General features: G+C 41.4%; 1 protein-coding gene across 1 annotated transcript in view; it reads left to right on the top strand.

Annotated features, from left to right (window-relative positions):
• Positions 1–812: 812 nt before the first annotated feature.
• LOC118770978 (5'-AMP-activated protein kinase subunit gamma-2) overlaps positions 813–14,099 on the top strand; it is a 79,789-nt gene continuing 66,502 nt past the window's right edge. Inside the window, exon 1 of the mRNA XM_036518782.1 lies at positions 813–1,377. Within this exon, the coding sequence (XP_036374675.1) occupies positions 1,291–1,377 (87 nt within the window). The 5' untranslated portion in view covers positions 813–1,290. The remainder of the gene's footprint in view (positions 1,378–14,099) is intronic.

The raw sequence follows: 14,099 nt of genomic DNA on the forward strand, positions 1-14,099 counted from the left end.
GTAGAGGTAGAGTACTGAGAAGAGGTGTTACCTTTATAACACACACAGTATTCAGAATATGCTATATTCACACACTTGCTGATTCAGATTTGTTTGTTTCACCCAATGGTTTGCAATAGATGAAGGTGTTTTTTCTATATTTAGCCATCAGCGTCACATATGGCAGTATAGCCTACCCCGACACTTTGACTCCTTGTCTCCTTCCTTGGGACGTTAAGTGTAACGGCGTAGAAACACCACAAGGGGGCAGAAAGCTGCAGTGTACAGTAGGTAACTAGTTTTTTTCGCAGTTTTTTTTTTTTGCAATGATTTTAATGGTGCATCCGCTAACCTTTTCAAACCTACTGTCTTGCCCCATAAAGTAATGTTAAAGCAAAATTGGGCTAACGTTGTTTTTGCCAAGTGAACAGGACGTGAGCAAAAAATCTTACTGAACAGCTGTGCCGTCCTTGGCGTGCTATGTTTGCTTGCTGGGGTGCGTTTGGGAGCAGTGCTTTTGCTGCCAGTTTGCCAGCATTTTCCTAAATGAGCGGACGCGTCACGCCCTCATGCCTCTGTCGCTTTTCATGTTCGGCCGTTCTCTGCGCGGCGATTTGCGCAACATTGGGGCGCCCAGCTGAGCTTTGCAGTATCAGGACTCGATTTCGCTGTGTTGAATTAGAACCAGTGCATCCAACAGTCGTACGACATGTTCACTGTCAAAACGTAAACACGGCCATGTGACAGGGCAGTGCTTCAAAAGCTCTGCCCCCAACACACTCCCCGATTTATTACGAGCGCAAAACATGCAGGCACGATTTCGCAAACCAAACATGAACGCGCACATTCCCTGCCGTGGCGAGTTAGCAAAACCTGCTTGTTAACCTCGGCGAGAAATACAATCTCGTGTCGCATTTTCTTTTAAACTTCCTGTTGCAAGGAATTTTGATAATTCAGAAGTCGATTTTCGTACCAGGTTTTATAGTGACTTTTAATCTCCGACAGTGTACGATGTAGTTACAATAAATAGGTGGAGGTGCGGAACACACAGCTCGTTAATCTCTCTCCATGCCCACTACTCAATAAATGCGGATGTAGGCTGCTGGCTTTAAAAAAAGCACTTAAGGGGGCCGAAGAATGTTGCATTTTCAGGTGTTTGTTTAAATTCACCGCACCAGCAACAACCTGTGTTCCAAGAGCTTGTGAGTAGCAAAGCCTACCACAAGTTCATTTGAGGGGGGCAGCGCTTGTGCGTCTGGGGAGACGCAATCTCTTGTTTTTGGGAAGAGAAAGAAATACAATATCCGTAAAATGGGGAGCACGCTGATGGACTCTAAAAAGAAGGATGTTGCGAAGAAGACGTCTAAGAAAAGGAGATCGCTTCGGTTAAACATGCCAGTAAGTTAAAATACGACGAAACGAAATCACAGCCATAACTAGCTAATATTGTTACTGGTGCACGGTAACCCATGTGTTTCGAGATAGTGAAGAAGGGGAATGAAGGCGGGGTTTTGGTTGCAGCCCAAGGGTTGTTGGGTTTTTTGGCAGATGTAAGTGCCGTTGGTAACATGTTGTAATTGTTAATTGGGTGGAAGCTGCGTCTTCAGGACAGAGCGCTTCGGCGTCAACACAATAGGATGTTTATCAACTTCATCAACCTTGCATTGTTATAGCAATTATTTTTCCACCGCAGAAATGGAATAAAGCACAATAAATCTTGCAGTCACAAGGTTTTACAGTCTGTCAAGTAGTGAAGAGCTACAGCTTCTTGCGCACGGTCACTTCCTGATCAGTTTCAGCGTGTCAGCGTGTGGGCACTACTTTCACTCTGCACTTCTTGTTTTCGGAGGTTGCGTTGCCCTGAATCGCTGTGCGTTGCTTGCAACTTTAGGAGCATTGTGGTCACTGGGGATATTTGAATTGTTGCAATTACTGTAGCGTGTTTGTTGTCGCTGTTTGCCGTTGGTGTTGACAGGTTCTGTCCGCGACCACAGCCCGTTGCAGGCTATCACACATAACGGTTTATGTGTCAGGGTTAATTTTACGAGATGCTCCTGGATCAGCTGTTGCAAAGGAGTACCCAGAAATTGTTCACGTATTGTCACAGTATAAATTAAGACTGCGGGGTGAAAAACCCATACCAGCCGTTGCGTTATATTTCCTAAAGATTTTGTCGTGCTTCGTGGTACGATTAAACCACACTTCAATCCGCATTCAACTGTCAACTCACATTGATGAGTCAGAGCAAATGAGTCATGCTGTGATTGCTGTCCTCTGGATTCCGTCTACACTTAACACCTGATTCAGCATCCGTTCAGCTGGAAGTGTTAGTAACTAACTTGGGGCAGAGTGTAGCTTAGTGGTAAGGCGCAGGGCTCGTAACTGAAAGGTTGCCGGTTTGATTCGCCGCTGGGACACTTGCTGTACCCTTGGTCAAGGTACTTAACCCACAATTTCCAGAGTAAATATACAGCTGTATAAATGAATAAAACTGTAACCTACATAATTTGCTCTGGATAAGAGTGTCTGCTAAATTCTAAACCCACAGTTGCTTCAGTAAATATCCAGCTGTACAAATGGATAACATGTAAAACATGTAACCTATGTAAGTCACTCTGGACAAGAGTGCCTGCTAAAATAACAATAATATAATGTAACTATAACCACTGTGTGAAGGAGATGGATAAGTGATCAAGGACCAGGGTTTGATGGTGGATTTCACACTGCTTGAATGTGTTCTTAAAATAAGTATAGTGTTTGCCCTCTCTGCAACTAAACATGGTGCAGATGCACCTCTGATCACTAATGAGAATATGGCTCCTAGAAGTGAGACGGAGGCTGCTGTATGGCCAGAAATACATGTTTGTCCAGCTCTCTCGCGGAGCCCCTGTGACAGACATGCATGTGTGGCTCTGGCTCTGGGACTGGTGCCATCTCGTCCGTACACAGTATAATGGAATTAGCCCTCGGAACACTCTGGCTATAGAGTGTTCCGTCAATAAAACCGCATCTAGAAATCGCTGAACGGTTTTTGTGCCAGCTCATAGCTTTCTGTTAAAAAGCCTTTGAATTTGGGGGCTGAGTGAATTAAACTCTGCCTCCATTTTATCTTCCTGTGGATATTGGATGGGCTGCCACCTGTCCTTTTATCAGACTACTCATTGCAACAGAGGTCTTGGTTGATGCTTGCCAATATGCAGCTGGTACCTTTTCCAGTATTTTTCAAATTGCATTTTGATTAAAGGTCAAAGAAGTTAAAAGCTTCAGACATATGGACTTTCTGCCCGATATTTAGACCTTCGGAGGACAGTGATGTCAACACCTGGAGCTGAGTTGAGGTTTTGTGGAACTAATGGTTCCATGTGGAACTAACCTCTGCCTCTGCTGCAAATGGCATCTCATGTTGGGAACCGGTAGCACGTGGTTGTGAAGGTTGTAAGTTTGATTCCCACTCAGACCACGCTGGTTCCAGATGCAGTGTAAGCCGGATGTTAATATGATTTCAGCTGTCATTGATGCAGTTAGTGAGGCAGCAGCCCAGATGACCACTTGTCTCCCGACTGCATGGGTATATAGCATCCTGGGCCATTATAATTCTGGATTCTGATATGCTGATTCACGATCCACAGATGTAGGAGCTAGAACAAGAGTGAGGCATGATTTTGTTAGTTTGTTTTTGTGTGTGTGTGTGTGTGTGCGCGCGTGCATGCATGCGTGCGTATTTGCAGATGAGAGGGAAGTAGAAGCCAGTGCTGCCACGTATTATGAGATTAACCGAGCACAGCATCGAGGTTTAATATTCCTGAAGGTCACCTTTCAGCAACTGCATATGATGTCATCACTGTCATGCAAAATATCCATTATGGAAAAAAAAGTATTCTGCCTGTCATAGGTTCACACCATTGCATGGATCATGGAGGAATTTCAGAGCATTTCTTCATCTTGGATTTCTGTTTTTTTTACTTTTGACAGTGTAGATGTGAAGGTGCAGTGCCCATACCTTCTTCAAAGACCACAAGCAGACTTTTTTTAATTAAGAGCTCAGTCTGTGGCCTTTGCCACCAAAGAAATCTCAAATGATCTGTCCCTCTGAGGGAAGTTCTTATGAAACTTAGAGGCTTTGTTTGAATTTGCACATCTAGTGCTAAGCTGCTACCTTGGATTAATTACAGGTTGATCCTAAATATTCAATACCAATGATTTTGATTTTGGTTGTAGATAATCGAAGAAACTCCCACAGATTGTTAGACCTAATGTTATCTGATCTATAGGAAATTATTGATGTGGATTTTTGAAAAACACACACATAAGCAAACTGTAAATGTAGCAAATACAATAATAGATGAACATTTAAATGGAGCAATTGGAAATCTACTTTTTAATCCATTCTGGTGGTGATGCTCAAAGTAGAAATCACATTGCTCAGATTTACTTTTAACTCCAACAATACTAACATATGCAAAGGAACCAATAAATTGTCACTTTTTGTCACTCAATTTTAGCAATAATTAAGGCCCATTTTATTACCCCCCCCCCCCCCCCCCCCCCGGCCCCTGTAGTTAGTACTTTTGTTGTTGTTGTTGTTGTCCAGTATGTACTGTATTGTTGTTGGTCATTGTCCATACTGTGACATGAACAGTATATGTACTGAACTGAACAATCATCGATTTCAGCTGTTGCCCTTTCTTTCTTCTTTCAAGCTTTCAGGTCTGTTCTGTGAGGTAGAAATGACCATAAAAATGAGGTCCCCGGTTGAATCTGATTCTGAACTAAATACAGCTTGGACTTGGGCTCAGATCAAGTTGCCAAAATAGTGAATTCCAGTTGTCTTGTGTTAAACTTGAGTTGAGTACAACAGCACTGCTTTGTGCAGATGATAAATCCTAGGTATTTGTCATTTGGCAATAGTTGAATCTATACCAATAATATGAAAAATGAGTGCAGTTTGAATAACACAAGACTCTTTAACCATATATGGGACGTCAGTTTTCTCGTTTTTATTGAGGTCCCCAGAGCCTCTTCTGAAATTGGAGTGGTGCCACTTCTGCTGTGTAGAATGAAGGTTTGTGAACAAAGGCTTCTCCCTTACAATCACACCAACTCTTAGTCTTTTTAACAAACTGACTGCATGAACAATGTCATAGAAGGGGTCAAAACAGATATTTGCATGAATATTGCACCAACATTACATTTTGAATGGAAATGAAGTCTGTGGTGAGTCATTAAGCCCCGGTGAAAAACAACATTAATTCCACAAAGCAATCAGACTCTGAGCTCGTGTACAAAGAGCAGAAAGGAAGCTAAGGAAACGTCTGCAAAGGAACATGTTGCTGTGAACTGTTGAGTCATGATTCATTGTGCTCTGTGTAACCAAGGGCAGTAGCTCCTGTTTTTATTTTTTTAATTTTCTCCCTCTTTCCTTTATGTTGGTTGCTCTGTATATAAAGCAACCTAAATACAGTTGTTTCAAATGTTCAAAATGTAACCTCTCGCAAAAAATGGTGTATATTCGTGATTTAATCTGCACAGCCTTGTCATTTACTTGGTTTATCCATTTCACTATCATTGATGGACAAATGTCACATTGATTTTGGGTCTGGTGTTGTGTGAGTTACCTAAGATAACATTGATGGTTTGTACCCAATCATCGAATTGACATGGGGTTATAATTTTCTGCATTTATTTTTCCTAAAATCCACACGGTTTACAGTTAATACAACAATTTGGTAGATTTCCTTTTTGATGCCACACATCAACTGAGGAATATGTTATTGGTGGGCTACAACATCACTAATATCACGTTTTGGAATATTTCACATTAATGGGAAGAGAGCACCATACCAGATCTAATTTGCTAATTGATGCAATTTACACTTCTGTCAACATGCTGCCATCAACATAATTTAAATGCTCAAACTCAGTTTGGCTTCAAGTGTGCAATCAGACTTACTGTATACAAGAATGCTCTCTTCAAATTCAATTGGATTGGTAATTTACATTGCTGTGCTTGTAGAATAAGTAGTTTGCTTGGACTTTTTGATTTGAAATGAGTATCTCGGGGTCTGTTCCAAGATAAAGGTACAGACCTGTTCTGTGATTTAAAACAGGCTTGGGCACTGTCTAATTCTTAAAGTATTCAGGCTCCTTTTTGCCTCTTATGCATATGGAACCCATACATCCCATAGTATTATGTAGGTACCACTGTAGGTGTTGTATCTTTGCTTTACAGCAAAGTTACATTAGGTCTATAATGGGCTGGATAAGGACTTGGGTGAGGATAGGGACATGTTGGATGTTAGAATCATATTTTTCGAGGTTCATTACTAATCATTTCTGCACAAAATTTGTGGTGGCCTGTTTTACTGTGGAGGTACTTCTGTCCTCTGTTTAATCCATCTCTTCCATCCCATCGTGACCTAACTTATTTGGTTATTGGACCAAACCATTTCAGGTGGCCATGTGTACAGAGAAAACTAGACAATCTGCAGCGTTGTGGTGCTTGAGGAACAGGATAGGACTGTTGTCATTACATCACTCCGGTGAATTTAGTGAAAGGCCTGGAGGATAAAATCAGAAGTAAGCATTTTTCCACAGCATCATATTGCTCTGGTATGTCTCTTACATCAAGCCAATGACACTGTATATCCAGAGTATATATCCAGATTTTTTTTCTTTTTTCATATTACTCAAAACCAGAGATGGTATTTTGTGGAACCATGCCATACCATGGTGGACATATATAGCTGAATTTGTAGTGACACCATCTGTAAATATTTTCCAGCAGTGCTATGCTGGCAGAAAACATTTTGTTTCAGATTTGATTTGAAAAAGCAGTTTCTATCTACCAATATGAAAAATACATGCTGGTGCAAAACATTTGTTGAACCACACCTTTCGCAGAAGAATGTAGAATTTTTTTTTTCCTGAACTTATATAGTGGTTCATTGCACCAACCGTCTGCACTGTTTGGGAGCTGTGCACTTTCAGAAGAAAGATTTGCGTGTTAATGGGCAATAACAGGAGGTTAATGATCTTTCCATGTCACTTGACCCTGCTCAAATGTCATGGAATGTCTGGAGGTAGCAGAGTGCATAATTATATCACAGCATAACAGCATATTCTATAGTATCATGAACTTAAGATAGATTAAATTTAACAGTTGCTTAAATTAAGGGCACCACAGCACATCAAGGTATAATGTTAATGTCAAGACCTTCAGTAATGCAAGTAACATTTCTGTCCATCATGCTTACTGCAGCCATTAAAAGTATCTCAGTATCTCAGGCCAGCCCAGGGTTGTTACTGCAAGACTGTTTCTACATCATAACAAACCTTCTGGACAAAAACAATTTCTCTGCAAGCTGTTGCTTTTGGTTACAACCCCCTGTTGTCCTTGGAGTGGCATGATTGGACAATATGTTGTTCTTTCTATACTGTTACTGTAGGACAATTAATGTCACAGTAAATAACCCTGGGCAGTGTTTAGTGTAGTGTAGACCATCTTGTCATCTTTCTTTTAGTGAGAGAAATCACTTCACTCAGTCTCTTCAGGATTGCTTGTCTCTCCAGTTGCTATGTAATTAAGTTATGTAACTGTCTGACTGCAGTGCTTAGCATTGACTTGTTTTTTTTTTTTTTAGAAATAATTTTATAGACCCTAAGAAATGTATCCGGTTTAAGGTAAAGGCCTATTTTTAATGCGTCTTAGCCAGTCTCAACCTGGAGGTCAAATAATTCAGTGAACTTTTTGCCTTTTAGGGTGCGGTGTACCAACTTCAGTAATTAGGCTCCATTGCACATTAGATACAGGTGTGTGCACACAAGAAAGTGCATTATGAATCATGCTGACTTGTAGAAACAAATAACCGTTCTACACTTTAGCATCCGGTGACTGGCTTGATATTAGTCTTGAACAAGACTGACCTGTGACAACATCTGAAATTCTACGGACAAATCACCAGACCTCACCAATCATGACACTTGATATGATAACATGACATGATAGTTTGAAGAGAGGTTTGAGTTCGTGAAGAAGGAGAGCAGTAGGACCCTGAAGCTTCCTTGGCATGGTCTGTCTCTTAGGAGCAAATAATTGCACCAGCATGTATATGATAAGTGTATCAACTTGTCGGCTGTTGAGTGTTTTTTTTTTTTCTTTTCTTTTCAAAATCACAGAGTAAACTCCAGCCACCGACAGTTGACACACCCCTGACACACCCCCATTTGCTATTCTCTCCGTAATGCAGCGGTACGTGATGTTGGAACCACGCCATGCTGTTATCTGTTTCGGTGGTGCAACCCCAATGCAGGCTGCCTGCACAAACAGCGTTTGTGTTCCATTTTGTCTTCCGTTTCTCGATAAAAAATGTGCTGTTGCACAGGAAATGCCATTTTCTTTTCCGCAAGGTGACTTGAAAAGGCACTTGGGTTGGTTCTGCAAGAAAATAAAACCGAGTAGGTAGTGCCGAATGATTAAATCTGAATGTTTGGCTGGTACAGCAAGCCTATATAAATCAGCTTTATAAAGTACTGTACATCCATCTAAACTCTTTACCCAGGGTTCAGTTCTCATTGACTTTTAAAAACTAATTTCAGAACCCATTTAATTAAACATGTTGAATGGTAATTCAGAGGTAAAGCACCTATCGTTTAAAAACAATTCCCCACTATTTTCACCTCATTTTGGAATGTCCAATTAACTTGCCCAATGCGTAGCTGCACAGGAAGCATTAGAGCAAGGTGTCTGCTGTTCTTCCAAGATACTCTGTTGCAGTCAGCAGACATTTTTCACTCTATCAGTTACGGAGTGTACTACAGGAGAGACTCCCTGGAAGGCCAAGAGTTCCAAGTTTCGACAGGAATTAGTCTGGCAGTTCCCAGTTTTACACATTCAAATGTTGTCCGAGTACTCTCGTACTCCAGCTGGGCTTCCGATGAGTGCATCTTTGCGCTGTGCCTTGAAGAAGCAGTTTCAGCATGACATTGTTGCACATTAGTCTGAAGTCTCGTAAGAACTTCCATCCAGCCTGAACTTGGGCTGCCCAGCAAAGACTGAGGGTGCTTTATTTTGTGTGAACCTGAGGCATGTATAGTATGTTTAGTATCTATATCAGTTATCCATCAGGAAAGTTGTCAGTGGGAACTTGCTATGTCTTGTTTTGTCATGTTTCTGTCTTTGGTGATCTATGACTTCTTTACAGTTCCAAGACAGGAAAATCTAGTGGAACAGTCATTGACTGTTGTCTGATGTTTTTAGAATTTTCTCAAGAAATCAAGAAATCTTTAGAATTATTTAATGACTTATTGTATAAATAAGTGTATAAATTCGCTTGAGAAGGCACTTAAATTGTCTGTAATTTATTCTGCCAATGTCATTTTTGCAAATACAGACATAACCCTAAGAACTAGAAGTTTTTTTTCCAAAAGCAAATGGTAATAGAGGAGGCCAGATTTAATATCAGAATGAAAGAAAAAGACAGAAACTGCAGCCTGAGCTGGGAGATGAGTTCAAGTGAAAGGTTACAAAAGAGGAACAGATAGAATAGGAGGAGCCCTGGGGAAGCTGTTTCTCTTGAAAGTGAACAGTGATTTGCAGCCTGATAAGTGCATGTCAGGAAGGAATGAGTTTAGTGGTGTGCGTTTGGCAATCTCTGCTGTGGATGTGCCAATAGTTCTCACAGGCTGCTAGCTAGTAGTGCTACGCTCTGCATCCTCTTTCTCTGATTGCTGTAGGCTGGGTTTCTTTACCTCAGAAAGAGCTATGCTGTAGAGTAGGATTCCTCAGCACTTCTGTTCTCTGAGATTTGCTCCAATTTAACTTCTAGTTTAATTAATGGCTGATTGAGGTGTTTTTTGGATGTTGACATTACTTGACGTCTTCAGCTAATGTGAAATGTGAGTTGTATTTGTGCAGGAAAGATAAAATGGTGGCATTTGTTCAACATTCAGTCTACATTCAGTGCTAGTTGACTTTCCTAAATAAATGGACTGCTCATCCCTATGTTTAATTTGTAATGGCAGAAATATACAGACATAGATTAGGTGCCTTTACTTCTTACATTAGTTATTCCAAACCCTTTCAACAGCCTGGTTCGATTACAAAGGATAACTGATTAACAGAACAGTTAATCATTGTTGAATCCAGCTGAGTTTAGAAATACCAACTCCTTAAACTGAATTAACACTTCCACTGGAAATCAGAAATACCAAACGCATTCAGCCTGGTGGATGAGGCTTGTGAAAGACCTGCTGTAGAGGACACCTTGAAATCACATTCACATTAATGCTGTTTCAATGTCCTATTTTATTGTGAGCGTTCCTGAAAGTGAAGCTCACTTCCCAAAGGCAGCACAGAACAGTGCAGTACATAGCGTGCAGGAGACCTGCCCATTTACCAGCGTGCACAACGCTCTAGTGTGTTAAATCATGTGGCACACACTCTACCTCCAGGGTCATTACGAAACCGGACAGCTTGAAGGTTGCAGGTTCAAACCTGGGTGTGGCATAGACTATCAGCAAGCACCCAGCTGTGTAAAAAAGCTTTAATTCACCGGGTGTTTAATAAAGCTGTCCAACTAGAAACTCTGAGAAGTCTGTTGTTTTCACCCTGTTTTTTTTTTTCTTCTTTCTTCCTGTTTTTCTTCCTCATACTACAGTTTTCGTCAGGGTTGCATAATTTCTCTCCAGTCTGGCACATTTATAGTTCTGTAGATGTGAGCAAAATATGTGTCTTTGGCCTGCAATCAAGGCCACACCCAGTATGGCAGCGAAACAAGTTTATTTTCACATCAGGAACATTTTACAGCCATCATTCATCTCTGAATGTGGCATTTATCAGCGAGACGTGTGCAGACATCTTGCTCACGGTGTCCAAGTCAGTCCCCGTTATGATGGAGAACGGCCCAATGGTAGGGTTATTTTTGGGGCTCAGCTTCTCTTATGTACTGTGTCTGAATTATAGCCGCCCTCTTGACCCCCGGGGGCAGCTCCGGCCAATCGGAGGTGGGGTGGGCGGCAGGCTTGACGTAAGGAGCCTCGGAAAATGACAGCTCAGGGGTGCCAGCTTCCACATAGTATGTTTTCCCTCCCCAGAGATGGCAGATCCTCTTTCGGAATCATTAAGACTGGCTTTCTTAAGGGAGGGGTTCTTTTTGGAGGCGTGGTTCCACTGTACTGACTCTTTAATCTGTGGGGGTCTCTGCTTGGCTTTTGCGGCACTGCGGCCACTGATTGCCATGTATTGCATAAGCGTACGCTGGCGAGGTACGATAATGAAACTTGGCGACATTCATCATTGCAGTCTAATTACAAACAGACTTGTTTGGAGTAAATGTTACATGTTGTAGTGATTATGATGATTATGATATTATGAAATTGAAATGAAAGCAGATTTTTTGCGGTATATCTTTTGCACTGTCTTGCTTGAAATCCATGCATTGCTGCTTTGTTTCAATAGAGGAGGTGCATTTATAATTTTTACACACCTAAATCTTTTTTTAAGACATACTGTTGTTCGTGCTAGGCACCTCCTGTCTAAGGCACAGGTGTCCACTCCGCATCTTGCAGTCTGTTTTAGAGATGCATCTGAACCAGGACCTGGTGGACTCCTAAAACAATGAGATTCAAGGTCCCATCCCATCAATGTCTCCAGTTAAGTAACAGTATTGAAACGAAAGCCAGATACCTGTGAATCTCCTTCAGGCCTTCAGGCTCTGACTGAAAAGCTGCCATTAAGGCAGTCTAGAGCTGTGGGGGTAATCTCCTGACAATCAGCGGTCAGCACTCATCCCTTGGTCATTGCTGAAAGCAGTGACTTGACTACACCCTCAACCTCTGTTTACTTGGCTGGGGTCAGGAAGCCTTTTACTCCGTGGGAATGTTTGTCTGTGTAAGGCTAAGCACCACGTCTGGGCGTGGCTGCAAATTTTATGTGTCCATTTGAGAAGACCAAAACAAATGATTACATAACATGGCTCGCCTCCTCTGTGGTAGTCCTCTCGGTAATTCTACACCCTGTCTTTATTATGTGAAATTTTTCTCTTGGGAAGGATGGCCGTTCCAGTGGTAGAGTTGCCTCATGTGCAGGCTTCTCGGACTCTGACATCATTACACCTCCAAGTGATTGGCAAAGGTGAATGAACAAATGGTGGGAAGTCACCTGATCATTACCTTGCCTTACCTTGCATACATTATCATTTGAGCATGAACGCGCACACACACACACACACACACACACACACACACACACACACACACACACACACACACACACACAAATACCTCACAAGCAATTTTCTCCCGCTCTTTCCTTTTCTCCACAATTCAGTATATTGTAATCGGTAGTAGTTCTTGGTAGTAATTGGTTAATTACTGTAGTTGTAAGTAGTTCTCAAGGCAACCAATCCATGCAGGTCATTCATTCAATAAGACGCTATCCGCAGCTCTGTAGTGTCTAAGGCTGTGAACAGGACCTATGGCAGGATTGCAGCAGAATGAAGTCATGAAGTCATAAATCAGCATTGTTCCTCGTTTAATTGTGTTATTAAAATATCTTCTCTGTAAATGCTAACATATGAGGTATGAAATAAGCCCTTGCAACAAGCTGAGGCTGAAATTTCAAACAAATGAAAGTTAGAAACAAACTATGCGTGCTGATTCTCAGAACAATTCAGTAGTTAAAAATCACTGAGCTGGACGTGTGTTTAAAAAATGTCGATGCATGTGCTTTTTTATTTCATTTGACTTTGAAATAGCTTGAAACAACAAGTCTGAAGTCTGAATGAAGTCTGTCATTCTCTCCTATCTTTTCTTATTGTCATAAAAGAAATTTCCAGACACTGTTTGTTAAATGTTTTTCCCCCCCTTGGATATTTTTCTTTCTTTTACCTCCATAATGCCGTACAGAGCACTGAGCGATCCTTGTTCTCAGACAGCGGGCAGTTGTTTTAATGTCACTGCTGTGTCTGTTTATGGCCCAAATTGTTCAGTGTGACTTGGCTTCATTGACTTTAATGGCAGACCTGTTTTGCAACTGTTTTTCCTGGCCTATAGAGAATAACTACTTTGTACACTCACTTTGTGAGTAACCTGGCTATGTTCATACACTGGAAGCATTGTTCGTTTGTGGCGTGCCTGTATATTCATTCTTGCGTATGTCTGCCCAAAGTTTTTCCCGCAGCCGAACCCCTGCAGCCTCTTGAGTGGTGGACTGTAGCTGCTGAAGTGACTCGTCTTCGCTTGTCTCTTGAGGCGTGTGTCACCGAAAAACTGACTGCCATTCCTGGCCTCAGAGGTGACGACCCCATCTGAAGCCGTATCGATGGAAGATCAGCCGTTACTGCTGGAGTGCGCTTGTTTTGCACTTGTTGGGCTGTTGTTTTTTTTTTCCAGAAAATTGAATCCAAATTCCAATTCAGAGGTGTTTTATCACCATATATTTTGTCTGTAGTCATTGCCAAAGCCATTGACTTGACCTTACCTCAGATCAAATAAATACATGATAACATATTATTAATAAGTATAATGATAAGAATTATTATGAAAAAAAAGATTTGCATAAAAAATGGAGTGTTCAAACATTAATAGTGCCTTTGCCAAGTATGGCTGTGACTCATTTTGTACGAAAATTATGAGTATTTGTGGCTTTGAGTTTTTTTTTTTTTGGTAACTATTCACCTGTGATAACATGCGTCAGACCACTGCTGGTTGAAAGGACTGTGGTTCTGCGGTTCTCCACGACCAGGTTGAGACACCCCTATTCAAGACTCAACAGGAGTGTCTCGCTTCGATCAGAGCTGTTTCTGCAAAAAGTAGCACTATATTCTAGTCTAGACTCTTGTCCAATCTAAAAGCTTGATGGTGTTTTGTTATGAGTGTGGCCTTAATGTGCGTTTGACAGTAGATTTACCGGACTACTGTGTGGTGAATTTCCATCGATCCTGTCATTCTGTCCATTAGTGCACCATTTACAGTCTGCATATTATGTGGCATCACTAGAAGTATTGTTTGCAAGTTGTTGTTGAGGAAGTGAGGGTGCATTATTGTTATTATTTATTTCATTAATCAATATCCATATCCAGCTTTATATTTGCTGGAGAAGTTCAGGTTAAATTCCTCGCCCA

Source organism: Megalops cyprinoides, chromosome 24 (assembly GCF_013368585.1).
Source record: "Megalops cyprinoides isolate fMegCyp1 chromosome 24, fMegCyp1.pri, whole genome shotgun sequence".
NCBI classification, from domain to species: Eukaryota; Metazoa; Chordata; class Actinopteri; order Elopiformes; family Megalopidae; genus Megalops; species Megalops cyprinoides.